This window comes from Dunckerocampus dactyliophorus, chromosome 2 (genome assembly GCF_027744805.1).
Source record: "Dunckerocampus dactyliophorus isolate RoL2022-P2 chromosome 2, RoL_Ddac_1.1, whole genome shotgun sequence".
In the NCBI taxonomy this organism is placed as follows: domain Eukaryota; kingdom Metazoa; phylum Chordata; class Actinopteri; order Syngnathiformes; family Syngnathidae; genus Dunckerocampus; species Dunckerocampus dactyliophorus.
In genome coordinates this window covers 18,024,275-18,041,872 of record NC_072820.1, presented here as the reverse complement: position 1 = coordinate 18,041,872, position 17,598 = coordinate 18,024,275, and the positions used below count along the sequence as shown (strand labels likewise).

The 17,598-nt window shown below is 43.7% G+C and overlaps 1 protein-coding gene across 5 annotated transcripts in view; it reads right to left on the bottom strand.

The window, feature by feature from the left end:
• Positions 1-12,222: 12,222 nt before the first annotated feature.
• The window catches only part of greb1l (GREB1 like retinoic acid receptor coactivator), a 59,501-nt gene continuing 54,125 nt past the window's right edge, over positions 12,223-17,598 (bottom strand). For 3 of the 5 annotated variants that reach the window (XM_054766517.1, XM_054766514.1, XM_054766513.1), the window contains exons 31-35: positions 17,211-17,438; positions 16,996-17,137; positions 16,714-16,914; positions 16,494-16,632; positions 12,224-13,847 (exon numbers count right to left, since the gene is read on the bottom strand). In XM_054766517.1, the coding sequence (XP_054622492.1) occupies positions 13,684-13,847; positions 16,494-16,632; positions 16,714-16,914; positions 16,996-17,137; positions 17,211-17,438 (874 nt within the window). In that variant the 3' untranslated portion in view covers positions 12,224-13,683. Of the gene's footprint in view, positions 13,848-16,493; positions 16,633-16,713; positions 16,915-16,995; positions 17,138-17,210; positions 17,439-17,598 lie in introns of all 5 variants that reach the window. The other 2 variants (XM_054766516.1, XM_054766515.1) reach the window with 1 other exon arrangement.

Below are 17,598 nucleotides of genomic sequence, written 5' to 3'. Positions count from 1 at the left end.
ACCCAGACCTAATCACACACACCTGCAGCTCATTACCTCCTCCCTTCTTAAGCTGCAGCCAAACAATCTACCAGTGCCAGATTGTACTCCTTGACTCCCTGACCTCCTGTTCCTTGCTCCCGCTTAGCCCGGCTTCTTGTTCCTTACCCTGCATTCTGGCTCCCTTACCTGCTTGTTCATTCAGCCTTGTATCCAAGATATCTCCTGTCAGGTTTGCCTACAGTGTTTTTTGTTTGTACTTTGGTTTTTGTTCCTGACAGCCTTTTGCTGTCAGTGTTTTTCGTTGGTTAACCGTTAGTGGATTTTCCTTAGTTGTACTTTTACCTTGTGGACTCTTTCTGTTTCGTATTAAAGTATTTTTGTTACTATTTTTGACTCTGGTTGTCTGCATTGGGATCCTGATTCCTGTCGTGGCTCCCACCACGCCTGACAGAACAATCTGGCCAAAATGGATCCCGCAGACATGGAGCACTTCCGCTCGGCCCTGGCACATCAAGGCCAATTAGTCGGTGGCCACGAGAAGACCCTCCAAGGCATCATGGAGGCCATATCGGTCCTATCTGCCGGCATGGACGCTCTAAACCTACGACTCGCCAGCACCTCCTCTCACCCGCCACCAGAGGTCGGTACGTCCCCACACGCCTTAGACGCACCACATGGCGCAGCTGCACACGCACCTGTATCTCATCAGCTGCGAGAGCCTAATATCCCTCAACCTGCTCGCTTCTCTGGAGATTCGGACTCCTGCAACCAGTTTCTACACCAGTGTTCCCTCGTTTTTGACCAGCAGCCCACCACGTACACATCGGACCAATCCAAGGTAGCATTCATAATGAGCTTACTCTCGGGTAGAGCCGCTACGTGGGCTATGGTTGCGAGCACATCTATGCCTGCCATACGCACCTCCTTACCTATGTTCCTGGAAGAAATCAGACGGGTTTTTCACCATCCCATTCGGGGAATGGAAGCAGCTAGCCGACTACTAGACATGAAACAGAAAGGACGCTCGGTGGCAGATTTTTCTATTGATTTCCGAGTGCTTGCTGTAGAGAGTGGGTATCCCGATACCGTTCTCCGAAGTATTTTTCGCAAAGCACTCGATGTACACATTAAAGATGAGCTGGTGGCTAAGGACAACACTACTTCCCTCAACGGCCTTATCAATTTAGCCATAGAGTTAGAGAACCGCATAAGGGAGAGGGTGAGAGAGTACACCAAGGAGGGATACGGCGGCAGGTTGTCAATTCCTACCAGGATATCATTACCATCTCCTGAGGGACGGAGGCTCGAACCAGGGATCGGAGACGCCGTGGCCGTACTACCAGAGGTTCCCATGCAACTTGGGGGACGACGCCTCGCCGCCGAGGAAAGAGCACGTCGTCGCAAGCTGGACCTCTGCCTCTACTGTGGAGATCCGGGGCATCGACTCCTCCAATGCCCCATTCGACCACATCGTCGCCAAGGATCGACTTCTGGATCAGCAGCGGAGTTAAAGCCAAGATCCAGGAGCAACCAACCGGCTACGGAGGACCATCCAGCCATGGGGAGCTGTGAGTACCTCCATGATTCAGCCACTACAGCGGAGGAGGTTTCCTTCAAGAGACTTCAAATTAAGGGAGTAATTATAAAGAAAGAGAGAAGTATTGACATAACCGCACTTATTGACTCGGGCGCCGATGACTGTTTCTTGGACACTACGTTTGTTCTCAAACATAATATCAGCATGATTAAGTTACCTGCTAAGAAGGAGGTCTGGTCTTTGGATAGGCGCTTCCTGGCGGCCATTACACACCAAACCGAACCGCTTATCCTTCATCTCTCTGGTAACCACTCCGAGACCATCCGTTTTTATGTCATGCCCTCCCAGTCCGCACCACTAGTGCTGGGGTTAACCTGGCTTAAGCTTCACAACCCACTCTTAGATTGGAACAAATTGCACGTCTCCAGTTGGAGCCCGTTTTGTCACGCTAACTGTCTCCGTTCGGCTCGATCCAATGTTCCCTCTTCCATATCCCCAGAGGAAGTTATAGATCTTACAGGAATTCCTAGCGAATACCACGACTTAAAGCAAGTGTTCAGTAAGGACCGTGCGCAAACACTTCCCCCTCATCGACCGTACGACTGCGCCATAGAATTACTCCCTAACGCCACATTTCCTAGCGCCAAATTGTATAACATCTCCGCTCCAGAACAAAAAGCCCTCAAAGAGTACATTTCCTCTTCCCTAGCAGCCGGTCTTATTCGACCCTCTTCCTCGCCACTGGGGGCGGGTTTTTTCTTTGTTGCCAAGAAAGACAAATCTCTACGGCCCTGTATCGATTACCGGGGGCTCAATAGCATCACGGTCCGCAATAGTTACTCCTTGCCACTTATGGATTCTGCCTTTTCCGCTTTACACTCTGCACGCATTTTTTCAAAATTGGATCTCCGCAACGCCTATCATCTGGTACGCATAAAGGATGGAGATGAGTGGAAGACCGCGTTTAACACACCGCTGGGGCATTTCGAATATCTGGTGATGCCTTTCGGTCTCACGAACGCCCCGGCGGTGTTCCAAAACCTCATTAACGATGTTCTCAGCGACATGATAAATCAATTCTGTTTCGTATATTTGGATGACATACTTATCTTTTCCAGGAATCTTCAAGACCACACCACTCATGTCCGACTAGTTCTCCAGCGTTTAATGGAGAATAGGCTCTACGTTAAGGCAGAGAAGTGCGACTTTCACGCCACTTCGGTGCCATTTCTGGGGTACATTGTGGAGAAAGGTCAACTGCGTGCCGATCCCGCCAAGATCCAGGCGGTGGTCGAGTGGCCTACTCCCAAATCAAGGAAGCACTTGCAGAGGTTTCTCGGGTTCGCCAACTTCTACAGGCGATTCATACGTAATTTCAGCAGCAAAGCAGGACCTCTGACTAGGCTTACATCACCTAAAATTCCGTTTGTATGGACCCCAGAGGCTAATTCTGCGTTTAACACACTCAAGACCTTGTTTACTTCCGCTCCGGTTCTGGTACATCCTGATCCTAATTTACAATTTTCTGTTGAGGTTGACGCTTCTGATACGGGAGTGGGAGCCGTGCTGTCCCAGCGGTCCCCGGTCGACCAGAAACTGCATCCCTGCGCCTTCTTCTCGCGTCGCCTCACACAGGCTGAAGGGAACTACGATGTGGGCAACAGGGAGCTGTTGGCCATCGTTCTCGCGCTGCGGGAGTGGCGGCATTGGCTGGAGGGCGCAGTTCATCCTTTTATAGTTATCACCGACCACAAGAACTTGTCCTATATCAGAACCGCCCAGAGACTCAATGCCAGACAAGCCCGTTGGTCACTGTTCCTAACACGCTTCAATTTCTCCATCACCTACAGACCCGGTTCACGCAATATTAAACCTGACGCCCTGTCCAGAGTCTTCAGTCCCACGGAGGAGGGAACAGCGCCGGAAACCATCATACCTGTGGCCCGAGTGTTGGGCGCTCTTCGGTGGGAGGTGGAGAAGAAGGTGTCGGAGGCAACTAAAGGGGAGGAGTCTCCAGAGGGTTGTCCTGCTGGTAAATTGTTTGTTCCTGAGACGCTGAGGTCGGACGTATTGCAGTGGGGTCACGCTTCCAGAGTTACCTGTCACCCAGGAACCAGACGAACTCAACTGGCATTGGCGCAGAGGTTTTGGTGGCCTTCCATGGCGGCGGATGTGAAGGAGTTCGTCGCGGCCTGCTCTGTCTGCGCCAGAAATAAGTCATCGAATCGACCTCCGGCGGGTCTGTTACAACCGCTGCCCATCCCGACCCGTCCCTGGTCACATATAGCTTTGGACTTCGTTACTGGACTACCTGCTTCCAGAGGAAATACCACAATTCTGAACATTGTTGACCGGTTTTCCAAGATGGCACATTTCATAGCGTTACCTGGACTACCTACTTCACTGGACACAGCGCGACTCTTGGTGAGACATGTCTTCCGCATCCACGGAATCCCAATCAACATTGTTTCCGACAGAGGGCCCCAATTCACTTCCAAGGTCTGGAAGTCCTTCTGCAAGATGCTCGGGGCATCAGTGAGCTTATCATCTGGTCACCATCCACAGACAAACGGCCAGACAGAGCGGGCCAACCAGGACCTCGAGGCTGCCTTACGATGCGTCTGCCACCGACACCCGTCATCCTGGTCCATCCACCTCCCCTGGGTGGAGTACGCGCATAACACCCTTGTCAGCTCGGCCACAGGTATGTCACCCTTTAAAGTCGCCAATGGATACCAGCCTCCTCTTTTTCCGTCTCAGGAGGCGGAAGTGTCAGTACCATCGGTCCAGATCCACCTTCGCCGCGCCCGAAGAGTTTGGCGAGAGACGGTAGCTGCACTGAACCGCACGGCGGAGCGCAATCGACGCCTGGCCGACCGCCACAGAATTCCGGCACCCGTCTACCAGGTCGGTCAGGAAGTCTGGTTGTCATCCAGGGACTTACCACTGGCCGGAACCAGCCGGAAGCTTGCACCCAGATTTGTGGGACCATACCTAATTGACTCCATCATCAGTCCCTCCGCCGTCAGACTTAAACTACCTCCAGCACTCAAAGTACACCCGGTATTCCACGTCTCCTGCCTCAAACCTGTGTCCTCCAGTCACCTGTGCCCCCCGGCCGAGTCGCCTCCTCCGCCGCGCCTGATCGATGGCCATCCAGCATACACGGTGAAGGCTATCTTGGACTCCCGAAGGAGGGGCAGAGGATTCCAGTACCTGGTCGACTGGGAGGGTTACGGCCCTGAGGAGCGTTCTTGGGTCTCCCGCTCCCTTATCTTGGACCCGTCACTCATAAGCGACTTCCACCATCTCCACCCTAACAAGCCAGGTAAGCCGCCAGGAGGCGTCTTATGAGGGGGGGACATACTGTCATGTTCTGCATTCTGCTCTGCTGCCCTCTGCTGTTTTTGTGTTGCAGCACATCCCTGAACATGACCCAGACCTAATCACACACACCTGCAGCTCATTACCTCCTCCCTTCTTAAGCTGCAGCCAAACAATCTACCAGTGCCAGATTGTACTCCTTGACTCCCTGACCTCCTGTTCCTTGCTCCCGCTTAGCCCGGCTTCTTGTTCCTTACCCTGCATTCTGGCTCCCTTACCTGCTTGTTCATTCAGCCTTGTATCCAAGATATCTCCTGTCAGGTTTGCCTACAGTGTTTTTTGTTTGTACTTTGGTTTTTGTTCCTGACAGCCTTTTGCTGTCAGTGTTTTTCGTTGGTTAACCGTTAGTGGATTTTCCTTAGTTGTACTTTTACCTTGTGGACTCTTTCTGTTTCGTATTAAAGTATTTTTGTTACTATTTTTGACTCTGGTTGTCTGCATTGGGATCCTGATTCCTGTCGTGGCTCCCACCACGCCTGACAAAAGCTGCCCAATCAAGTCCTTACTTTATGCATGTGTTTTGCTCCACATCCTTTGACAAAATGACAAAAATATCAGTGTGAACGCTCAGTGATCTTTTTATTATTTCGGTCCGGACCAGAATATGAAACCACAAGTGTGAACGCAGCCTAAAAAACATGTTAGAATTGACTGTATTCTGTCACAGCAGTACTTGAGATGTCAGCATAGGGCAAAAACTGTAAGATGTGCCACATTTAAAAACTAAAAACTGAACTGTTGATACGTCAAGCAAAAAACACACTCTACTACTACTACTACTACTACTACTGCGTAAATGAATGCAAGACAAAAAAAACCACCTGTCCGGTGTGGTAAATTGTGGTCATCTTCAGTGTTTTTTTAATTGATGTTCTTCCCAATGAAAACATTTGCAGCAATAACAGTAAAAAGTGTTACGAGTACTAGTATATGCGCATAATCAACACAAGTGTAATATGCTGTATTAATAAATTATTTGAGAGTATGTGACCTCCCAGTATTGGCTTTTGGTCCTTCATTGACTGGCAGGATCACCCTCCTGTCGAACCACCGAAGGCTTTGTGTAGGGTTTTTTATTGCATCGACGGTATATTCTATTATAAATGAGCTGTACAGATAGATAATTAAAGTGTATTTAAACTATTGAACACGTTCTAATATGATGTAGTATAGCAGTATAATAATTATGTGTGATATTGTAATCATGTCACGTTAAGCACTGCGACGCCCGAGGGCCAAAAGAAATATGTCATCAGGTTTTCTTCAGTAATGAAGAAAATGTAATACAGCGGAACCTTGGTTAGCGTCATTAATTCATTCCAGAAGGTCCGACTCTTAACCAAAACGGACGCTAACTGAATCAGTTTTTCCCATAAGAAATCATGTTAATCTAATTAATTAATCCAAAAATGTTAACACAAAACACGTTTATAGTTTTACAATTATAGTTTGACATGCCAGAGTTTACTGCTGTCTGGTATTGTCCCACTTACTGTGTGGCGTTATGGGCTAATAACTCTAAAAGCCGTCTTCACTCGCTAAATGTCCTGCAAAAAAGGTCAGTTAGGATAATCCATTATGCTGCGTATAGAGAACATACAAACCTTTTATTTCTAAAGTCACAAATATTAAAACTTGCTGATTTAGTACATTTTCAAACAGCCAAAATTATGCGGAAAGCTAACAATAACCTGCTACCCAAAAATGTCATACAATACTTTTCAACAAAAGAGGAGAATTATGATCTCAGGGAAAAACTAAACTTAAAACACACATACGCGGGAACAACGCTAAAAACCCACAGCATTTCAGTACGTGGAATCAAATTCTGGAACGGATTGAGCAAGGAACTCAAACAAAGCACCAAGATGAGCGATTTCAAGAAACAATACAAGCAGTTGATGTTTGCAAAATACAAGGAAGAAGAGTCTTGCACTTGTTCTGTTATGTCTATTTGCATTTATTATTACTTATTCATTATTATACTGATTATTACATATGATTATTATTTATTATGATTGTGAGAAAACCCTGACATTCCTATTACCACATTGATACATTATGTATCACTTTTCTATGTATACAGGAAGTGAATAAATGTACTGCAACAGATGTAAAATGGACGAGGGGTAGGATTAAATAAGCTCTGCTTCTTCCTACTCCTTGTCCAACTACGAATTGAACTATGTGATGTATTCCGTTGCAACTTGTATGTTCAAATAAAATGAAACCATTACCATCACAAAACAACTTAAATGCATATAAAGATATATAAATGATGAATATTTAAGGTTACTTTGACGTTCATTCAAGACATGATTCTTGATGTGACTGAACAGAGGAAGGTAGTGGTGGTTGACCTCGCTGCCACGCCGTGTCTTTGGGAGCTCACCCGTCTTCAATGAAGGTAAAAGTAACCTTAAATGTTCATTTATTCCTTTCATTCATCATTTATATGAATTGTAAAGCTATAGAAAAGTGTTTTGTGTATTTTTGATGACATCATAGACAGGCGACGTACCTTACGGTTCCGGTTGCCATTTTGTTTAGCTAGCAAATAGGATGCTAACAAGGGAGGGCGTTTTGTGATTTAAAAAAAAACATTAAAAACACAGTTGGACTCACGCAGTGTATTAATAACACGACAACGCTAACCGGAGCATGAACACTAACGGAAGCTAAATTGTGGCGTAAATATAAAACATTCACCAAAAAAACACGCTAAATGGGCTTCAACTTTAATTGCATTTCTATTTACAACAATGATACACCGATATCATGTACTTTTCTTTCATTGAATTATTACATTTATTATTTATCACAAGGTATTTCAATGTTTTTTTTTACTTCAGTTGTTTTCAAAATGCTTAAAAATAACATCTGTAAATATTACATGTATTCATTTCTAATAGTGTACCACTTTATTATTTTATGTCCTTAAATTACATTATGATTTAATTAGAAAACGTTTTTTTATAGTTAAGTCACTTTTTCCAGTTTTCTATACACGAGCATAATCATCGAAATGTAATTATAATAATAATATCCATTTTCATGACATCTAATTACTCATGTCCTAAAATATGCTTATTACTTGTATTACAAGTAATACTACCCGCTAGTAAATTTCCCCGCTGTGGGATAAATAAAGTACATACATACAAAAAAATGTATGTACGGTGCATACTGCATCGATATATTTCGAAATTGTTATTTTTAATGTAAAATAGACCATAGAAAAATAGGTTATCGTATCTTCGTTACACTGGTTGACCTACCTTTCACTTTATCTTCTTCGGCCATCTTCACTCTGATAGGCGTCAGAGTCGTTTTTGATGTGACCTCTTGCTTCCATGTCCAACAATTATGCCTGACGTCTCAGGACATAAGGCATGACCTCCTTGGTGGAGGTAATAGTAAGTGTATGATAATGGAGGCATTGCTGTGTAGTCACTCAGCAGTATGATGTGCATTATAAGTGTAATAGCGACACAACGTAGCACTCTTATTATCAAGAGTTTAGTAAGGCTGTGTGTGTGTATAATGGATGCACTCTGCGGCCACGGCCAAGGAGGGATCCTATGGACACTATTTCAATTACCAGGTATAATGTCAGCACTCACTTTCCATCAACCTCTATCACAGCGTGATGTAACAGGAAGCTATTTTCAGCCTGCAGCAGTCCACATACGACCAGGAGAAGAGGGCAGGAGTAACCCCTGCTCTTTGAGGAACATACTGTAAATGTTCTCCAGGGTAGTCAAAACAGCAATGCTAGATTGAAATGAAAAATATCACTTGTGGTACTTCTTGGTTATGGTTTATTTTTTTGGCAAGTGTCTAACATTTCTTTAACTTTGTCTTTGTCTTTGACACCACAGCATACACGAGACCTCTCGTCGTGCAGTTATTTGTATTTTACAGTGGCTAACTTCCTTTTACACTTGTGATAAGAACGGATGCGCCCCGGAGCACCTCATTATGAAATAACGCCGCATTTTGTACTAAAATTCCATGCATTTTGTAATTTTGCCATATATTGTAATAACTTGTTACATATTGCAAAAGTTCTTACCAGATGTGGATGCTGCACTTTTTTGGGGGAAGAAAATAGAACAATTTGGTACATTTTGTAGGAAACCATTGAACTTGATGCCTGAATTAGAAAAAACAACATTAAGCATGTCAGCTTATTTTGGATGTTTTAATGGACGACTCTAAATTGTCCGTAGGCCTGAATGTGAGTGTGATTGGCTGTTTGTCTATACAGTATGTGCCCTCCGATTGGCTGACGACCAGTCCAGGGCGTAGCCCACCTCTCGCCCAAAGTCAGCTGGGATAGGCTCCAGCATACCCCCACGACCCTAGTGAGGATTAAGCGGCTATAAAATGAATGAATGAATAGTAGAACGTTTCACTTGTCAAACCTAAATCAAATGTAACTGTATTGATTATAAGAGAAAATGTGTTTGCAAGCTACATTCATGACATATTATTGACATGAACATTACCAGTGCACTGAAATGTCCGCAGACATTCATTCATCCAATATGGATTACGTTATGCAGATTATATACATAACATAAAACATAAAAAACACAAATGCAAATATGGAACAGAAAAATTCCATTCATGCCCAATTGCATGTTATTGTTGTTTTTTTTACAAATATGATGAAAATATAAACATTTAATGTATTATGCAATAATTATCCATGTGTATTTACTGTATCCATACAATTGGATGTTTAATACAGTAGACGCCCCTACAATGTAAATAATCCATTCCGAGAACCTTTATGTTGTAGGGTTTTTCTGTTATACGAAGCGTGAAATACGTGTAAATAGCCTAATCCGTTCCAAGATCTTCCCAAACTCACCCCTTTGGCCCTTAAAAATATTCAAAGTCCACCAAATATGGTGGGAAAATATAAGAAAACGTTAGCATAAACATAGTAGAGTAACATTCCAATATAAAATAAGGTAATAAGGTAATAAATAAGATTACTGTAAATGAATAAAACTGAAAAACAAAAACAATCCTACCGTTCACGAGATGTCTTGATCAGGAGCGCAAGTGGAGGCAGGAGGAGGAGGGGGACTAGCCTGAGTCGAAACACGACTCAAAGAGTCTAAGGGTCAGCTGGTCTCACAGACAAACGCACACGCACTACACGATAATGCTGTGTGCAAAATTTTACTTTGTAACTGAACTTAATTGTTTAGGTTAGTTTAAGGGCGACTACGAAAAGGAAGAAGCCTGTCTCTCACACAAACACACGGACGGCCTGGATAAGTCAGCCAATGAGATGAGAGCGTAGACAGTGCCCCGATAATCAGCCAATGATATGAGAGCGGAGGCGATGCCCCGATAATCAGCCAATGATATGAGAGCGGAGGCTGTGCCCCGAAAATCAGCCAATGAGAGCGTGAAGCGTCAGAACTTGCACCAACTTGACGCTTTACGTTATATGGAATTTCTTACGTAATACGTAAACATAGCAATAGCAATGACAGGGCAAATAATCACAATGATTATCTTCATTCATGGCTAAAAATAATTATAAAGTTCAAATATTTTACTGTTGACCATTTCTTGAACTTTTTCTTTGGCTTTCGTGATATATTTATCATATCATATTATCATATTTGAGACATTTTGTTCCGCAGTCGCATTTAGTTTAATTCGCTTTTTCTTTAGCTTTGTTCACATAGATAGATAGATAGATATTTATCTCCAAGAGAAATTCACGTTTCCAGCAGCTCTGCAAGAATCCTTTAAAAATAAAACAAACAAAGCAAAATAGGAGCGTTAAGAACATTAAGAAAATAGAATAAATAAATACGAAACAACGCACCTTGTAAGGCAATCATTTATGTCTTCATTTATGGTTAAAGAGATTTGAATTTTTTGACATGGCGTTGTATGACATCCCCATCAGCAGTGTCGTTTATCAGCAGTGACTTACCCCACACTTCGTCCCATGAACCAAGTTCTGTTCAGATTTTGGTGATGAGGAACGCAGTTCCGGTTAGTTGGTGGGGCCACGTAAGCAAAGAGTTTGGCTTCTCAAAACAATACGCCTTCAAAAGAGTAATACATTTGCATGTACATAATACATTTCATATAATAGCTTTCTTTGTCTTTCGACATACAAAGGACCTCTCATTATGTAAATGTTTGGGTTTGACAGTGGTGAACGTTTTACACTTGTGGCAAGAATGTTTGCCCCTTTTTCCTCTGTCACTTACTTTTAATGTTTTTTTCTTTTTTGACAGGACATTTTGCTGTGCATTTTACAGTTACAGATTTAAGTTTTTCAGATTTCCACGCACATTTTTATAGATGAGGCCCCAGGTCCTTACTAAGAGCAATAAATTGAATGAAGAGAAGAAGCTTTGAAGTGCAGGGTCCGGTGCAGTGAACATAAAAGGGTTACTTTATTGTTCATGGTCTGAATGTAGCGGGGCACAAATTACGCAAATTAAGCTGTTAACCCCTGAGTGAATTCTATTCGCCCGACTTAGAGGTCTTTAACCGGGGAGACTTTGCCTTTTAAACGGAGTAATCATCGCACTTGAAACAGAAGAAGTGTGGTCTTCACCCTCGGAAACTAGGGTTTAAACCAGGGGTCTCAAGCACAATTTACCTGGGGGCCACTGGAGGAAGAGTTTGAGTGAGGCTGGGCCTCATCAAGTATTGGGAGTAGGGCTGGGAATCTAGCGATACCTCACGATGCGAGATGCGATACATGGCTCACAATAACAATAATATCTTCATAGAGTAATAGGGTGAATCAAATCAATAAATAAATAATTTCACAGTTTATATTTTGCTGTATTCAGCTTACCCGTGACCCTAATGAAGACAACCAGTATAGAAAATGGGTGGAATTTTTTTACCACATTTTTTAAGTGACTTACTCTTAGTTCAGTGTAGGCTTGCTTACGTGTGCATCCTACGAGTACCATTGGCTTGTCACCGGCCGTATCACAGTAATCTTTGAAGACAAGTCGCGGGCCGCAAATGGCCCGCGGACCACGAGTTTGAGACCCCTGGTTTAAGCAGACTCGATGGGGGGTAAGAGGCCTATTTATATTTGGTGATTTAATTGACAACCAAACTTGAAAACAACCACTTTATTAGGAACACCATGCATATAATATGTGAGCAGCCTGCAAGGATACAACGCGGGGCCACAGGTAAACAACAGGCAGGTCCATTCAAAATATCTGTGGAAATGTTTGTAGTTATTATATAAATCTTGCAGTGAAAAAAAATTTTATTTTGATTTTTTTTTCCTGAGAAACACAGTGTAGGGTTAAAGAAACTAAGGCTAGCTTTGATGTTCAATAAAAGTAAATAAAGACAAGTCGTCATTAAAAAAAAGAACACAAACAGTGTTAACATCAGTCATGTTTTTATTACATTCATAAAGTTAGAACAGTAACAACAACAACAACGACATGGCTTTGATGCGACGTCACAGCCTGCAAGCACAATGGTCAACATGAGGTAGATCACTCAGGCACACAGGCTACCACTGTGCTGCTTTTTTAAAAGACATTTCTGTGAAGATTGTGTGAGCAAGTTGCATATTATTCCACCTTCTGTGAAACCATCTGATATTCAATCATCAGTCTCGTTTTCGGGGGGTTGCTGAATTGATTGGTTTCCATTTGCTTCGGCAACTTGTTTAGTGCAAGTTCACTCTTCCTCCGCCTCAGTGACATTCAGTAGATTCAACAATCATTGGTTTTGTTTTTTGGGGGTCCGTGTGCAAAGCCTTCAGCGAGAGGACGCACTCCTTCGGTGTCAGCGAGCTCAGCATGCAATCAAATATCAATATACTTTTCTTTAAATGATTATCAGTCCAAAAATAATGAAATAAATAAGAGGGGCCCTCCAGAGCGCTAGAGGGCGATAGAGACACATGGTTAAGGACACATCTAGGTAGATTATTCTCGCCTTTGCAGAAAAAGACACCAAAATATACTGGTTAAAGTTGCACAAAACAACATCAGTAACCCTCTCTTCGGTGAAAAGGGATGATAGAATATATTAATAATAATGTAAACAATGCTTTAAACAGTACAGTAGCCCAATTATCTCGCTTCTTGGTTATTTCCTTTGCTTTCATGCCTCAGTCGCTTGTTATTGGTCCCTCATAATGCATGATATGTCATGTAAGGCAAATTCTTTAGAAATCCTGTGTACAAAAAACATTCAGTGTGTTTTCTTTGTTTGCTAGTTACCGCCGTCATTACCAGGCTGGGCCGCAAGGGGCAGGGACATTTAGGTGGACACGGGCTTAGGCTAAACGTGTGTCAGAACATTTGTGTAACTCGAACTTCAATGAGAATGGTGGCTGGACGCTTCATTAGGTCACCACTATGTTGTGCACCTCACATGTAGCGTGTATGGTTGTATTCCGACTAGGCAGTGACATGAAACTGGAGTTGTTAGGCCGTGAAGGCATGATGGGGGGGACGAGCAAAAGGTGCAGTCTTTGGTGCCAAGAAAAGTAAACGCAAGTAAAGCAAGTAAACGCATAAAAACAATTTTTTGGCCTTCTCTGTAAGTCCACATTAAAACCCTGAGATAAACACGTATGTCCAGTGTGGGACATACTGTGGTTAAAGTCCACTTACAATCTTATCAAATACTCACATTAAGACAAACTTAAAAAGCGGAGCCATAAGCGTGAGTGGGACCACCTTTGACCTTCCTCTGGAATGGCAAGAATTGCTGGTTTGGTGTGGAATGGGACATTTGTCTTTTCAAACATGGCGGCCAGTCAGAAAGTAGAGGGGTCGGTCCTCGCTGCAGTTGGCCGTCTGAAACTCGTCCCGCAGGCGGAACTGCCACTCGTCCTCCAGCTCCAGCCTGACGATGGTCTGACGCAGTGAGCTCCGGTCCTGGCAGATGACGCACAGGGTGGCACCTATGGACATGGCCACGTGACAAAGCGGTCATTTAGTAATGCTTCATAAGGTTTTGAATGACACTAAGCGGTATTCATTGAACTATATCTTTATTATTGTGCTTGTGGTTTCATTGCAAGTAGTGACGACACTGCTCTCAGATGATACCATTTGAACAATGCTGTTAAAATATAAATGTACCTTGGTAAAACTAGGGATGTCAAATGAAATGATCGTCAGTCACACTCTTTAGGGGACAATGACTGGCTTTCATTATGTTTGGGCTTGTTTAGCGTCGGCTGATTGGCCCCCATTGTAGTTGGGAGGGCAAGGTGAAGAGCGGTGAGTAGTGGGAAGACGACATGACAATAGAGGAGCGTGTGAAAGTTGTCGGTCCAATGCATGGGAAATTTACATTTCAGTAACGTACCCACAGCACCATTAATAAAGGTAGATACAGTGGTGGGGAAAAGTGTTTGCCCCCGTCCTGGTTTCTTAGTTTTTTGCATGTTTGTCACACTTAAATGTTGTCTTGGAACTCTGCCATGCAGGCCGTTTTTGCCAAGCGTCTTTGTTATGGTGGAGTCATGAACACTGACGTTAACTGAGGCAAGTGAGGCTTGCAGTTCTTTGGATGTTGTTGTGGGGTCTTTTGTGACCTCTGGGATGAGTCGTGGCTGCGCTCTTAGGGTAATTTTGGTTCACCACTGTTCCATCTTTTCGCCATTTGTGAATAATGGCTCTCTGTGGGTTGCTGTGGTCCCAAAACTTTGGAAATGGCTTTATAACATTTTCCACTTGAGCTCATGTAGAATAAACCACACTTAAGTGGGTAGGTTTGGATAGTTTTTCTCCCTTAATAGAGAGTTAGTTAATAGTTAATAGTTTCATTTTAAAAAGGCATTTTGCGTTGAGTTGCGTTGTCTCTGACTAATATTTAAATTTGTTTGTTTTTTCATTAGGTTTTCAAAAATAAAAATCACTTGTGAACGTATACTCCTATGTAAAGCGACTTCAAAACATTTATGTTCAAGTTCAGTGGTTTGATATTTATATACTGGTTGAAAATAACCCTGTGAGAAGTTCATAGTAAAGTCATTCATAAAAAGTTCATATCATTTTTATAAAATCATGGAGACATTCAGACATTTCATCCAAGAAATTTGGTTAGCCCTCTCATTTAAACTATGCAAACTTATGACCCTACCACTGAAAAGAATCGTAATCAAAAATCGTTAGGAAACGAGGAATTGGAATCGGAACCCGAACCGGATTCGCTCAAATTCAAACGATGCCCAACCCTATTTATGAGTCACTTTGCATTGAACTTCTATGGTGAAGATGAGGCACAGAACGGGCGTAACTTGAGGCGGAGTTACGTACGCACACTTCTCCTCAAGATGGAATCTATAAACCACAAATTGCGTGAATGTGTGCGTCCGCCACTTTTTATAGGTCTGAATATTTTTGTCCGTACGCACATTTTGGGTTTCTGGTGCACGGAAGCTTTTTAGTCAATTTCCATGCACATTTTTATAGATGAGGCCCCTGATACTTTCTTATTTGGAGATTATGCAGGCAGCAGTTGGGACTACAATCATCCTTTACAATATCATGGTTGGTTCGAGTATCATTCTCTCGTTATATTTTTTCAGAAATTAATTAATGAATAAATGATCGCTGTTTCATGGTGGAAGAAGAAGTTTTTGGAAGACGTTTTTGGCTTCTTAACTGGTGAGCTCACTAGCTTGCAACCTTGTTAGATCACCAGCACCCTAGCCAGCGGCCGTCTCGAGTCCCTGCAGCATGAAGTGGCGTTTACACTTGCTAGCATTTTGCCTCCGCATTGTCCCACAATTTACTGTGGCAATACGTGTCATTGATTTATTTACGGCACACCTGGAAAGCATGAAGACTAATGTGCGCACTGTTTGTGCTCTGTTTATGCATAAATTACGTACATAATTCGTGACCAAAAATGGTATGCTTTGACATAAAATGACCATGCTACCACATGACTTATTTACACCTTGTCAAGTACTGTTTACGCCAATAATATGCGCACCGCGCATTTTTCCCACATGGATATGCACTGTCACCACCACTTAAAGCATTTGTGAAGCAGTCATGGCATTATTTGGTGCAGCTGTGTCCCGTGTGACACCATGCAACAGCAGGCATCACCCCTAGCTTCATGTTGAACTCCAGAGAATAAGGTCATGCAATAAGAAAGGTAAGTCTATATGTTCTCCCAGCTGCAGGTAAAGAATGTGCAAAAAGCAGGAAGGGGGCAATAAACTAGTAAAAAAAGAGACACTGACAGTGTGGGAGAGGGAACTGTTGACGAGAAGACATCGCTATGGGCATTATGATTAGTTGTTAACAGAAAATCACAAGGAAGATCAAAGATGCTACTTGAGAATTCCCCCCCAAATTGCTCCACGAGGTGGTGGAAAAGTTCACCCATTCATGTGAATGAGACACGCAGAGGCACATTTTGATACAGTACACACCACCCGCGTTGTTGGCACATGGGTTGCGGTGCGTTCGCGGTGCGTTCACATTGCATTCCTAGTCATGAATGCAGTTTGCACCCAGTTTGTACCCAGTCTCATGATATGTGACTAATGTTGTAGCCAGTGAGTGAGAGTGTGCATGAATCTCACCTTTGAGGAATCGGAATTTCTTGAGGAGCCCGGAGACGACGAATGAGTCGCAGAGGTACAGCAGCAAGCCGCTGAACACCTGGCCCTGATGGTTGAGGTTGGTGGAGTGTGGGCGGGAGTTGATGTAGCACACGGAGATCTGACACGCCCAAAAACATGCATGCATGTTTATCGACTGTACTTTTCTTCCATAGCACGCAAACTCATCACTACAGCTTACCTCCGGGCTGATGTTGAGGTAGCTGTCGATGGACAGAACTGGGTTGTTTGGGTTCTGAATAGCTTTGGGGAACAGTTTGTGGCTGCAGCTCTGTAGAAACTTCTCCAGCAGGAACTGGGCAGGGGCATCCAGCAGGGTCTGCTCGCTATCAGGGGCACAGACATACTGGGAGGGGCTTATTAGGGTGGGGTTTTCTATTTCCTGTAGCAAGACAGCACACAGTTGGGGATGAATATTCAACAGAAACAAGACAAGTCAACATTGTATGAAGATGTTACCCACCATGAGTTTAGGTTTGACCATGAAGTCTTGGTTCCCCCCAACTGGAATGTTCTTCTTCATCAAGCTGAACCTGTTGAAACAGCACAGCAGGAGCCCGGTGCTGTTTACCCGAAGATTGAAGTCCACCTCCTCGCAACTATACCTGCACACCACCAGAAGGGAGCATTAGAACGACACCACCACACAGATAGCACCACCCTTCATCCATCACCCACCGGTTGAGGTCATACTGGACATTCTGGGTCAGGTCCACATTGAGCAGGACAAAGTCATGCAGGTGGCACCGACTGAAAGGCTGTCGGGGGGTCTTGCGAGCCAGGGCGCTGCTCCACTTACGGGTGCCGCACATAGCGTAAAGGACGATCTTGGGCGTTGTCTCCATGTGCTGCAGGACCATTTTTAGAGACACGTTGGTGAGCGTGGAATCCCCGTCAGACCCGCTGCTGTGTCACAAAAAGAAACGGGCACAGGTGGGTCAGAAAACATGTTTTAAAGGTCCCATATAGTGGTCTCCGATGTCCCATAATATTGTATTAAAAATGTGTTGTCCATAATCCAGCCTTGATGTTGGAATCTAGAATTTTAGTAAGTTTTCTGTGTCTG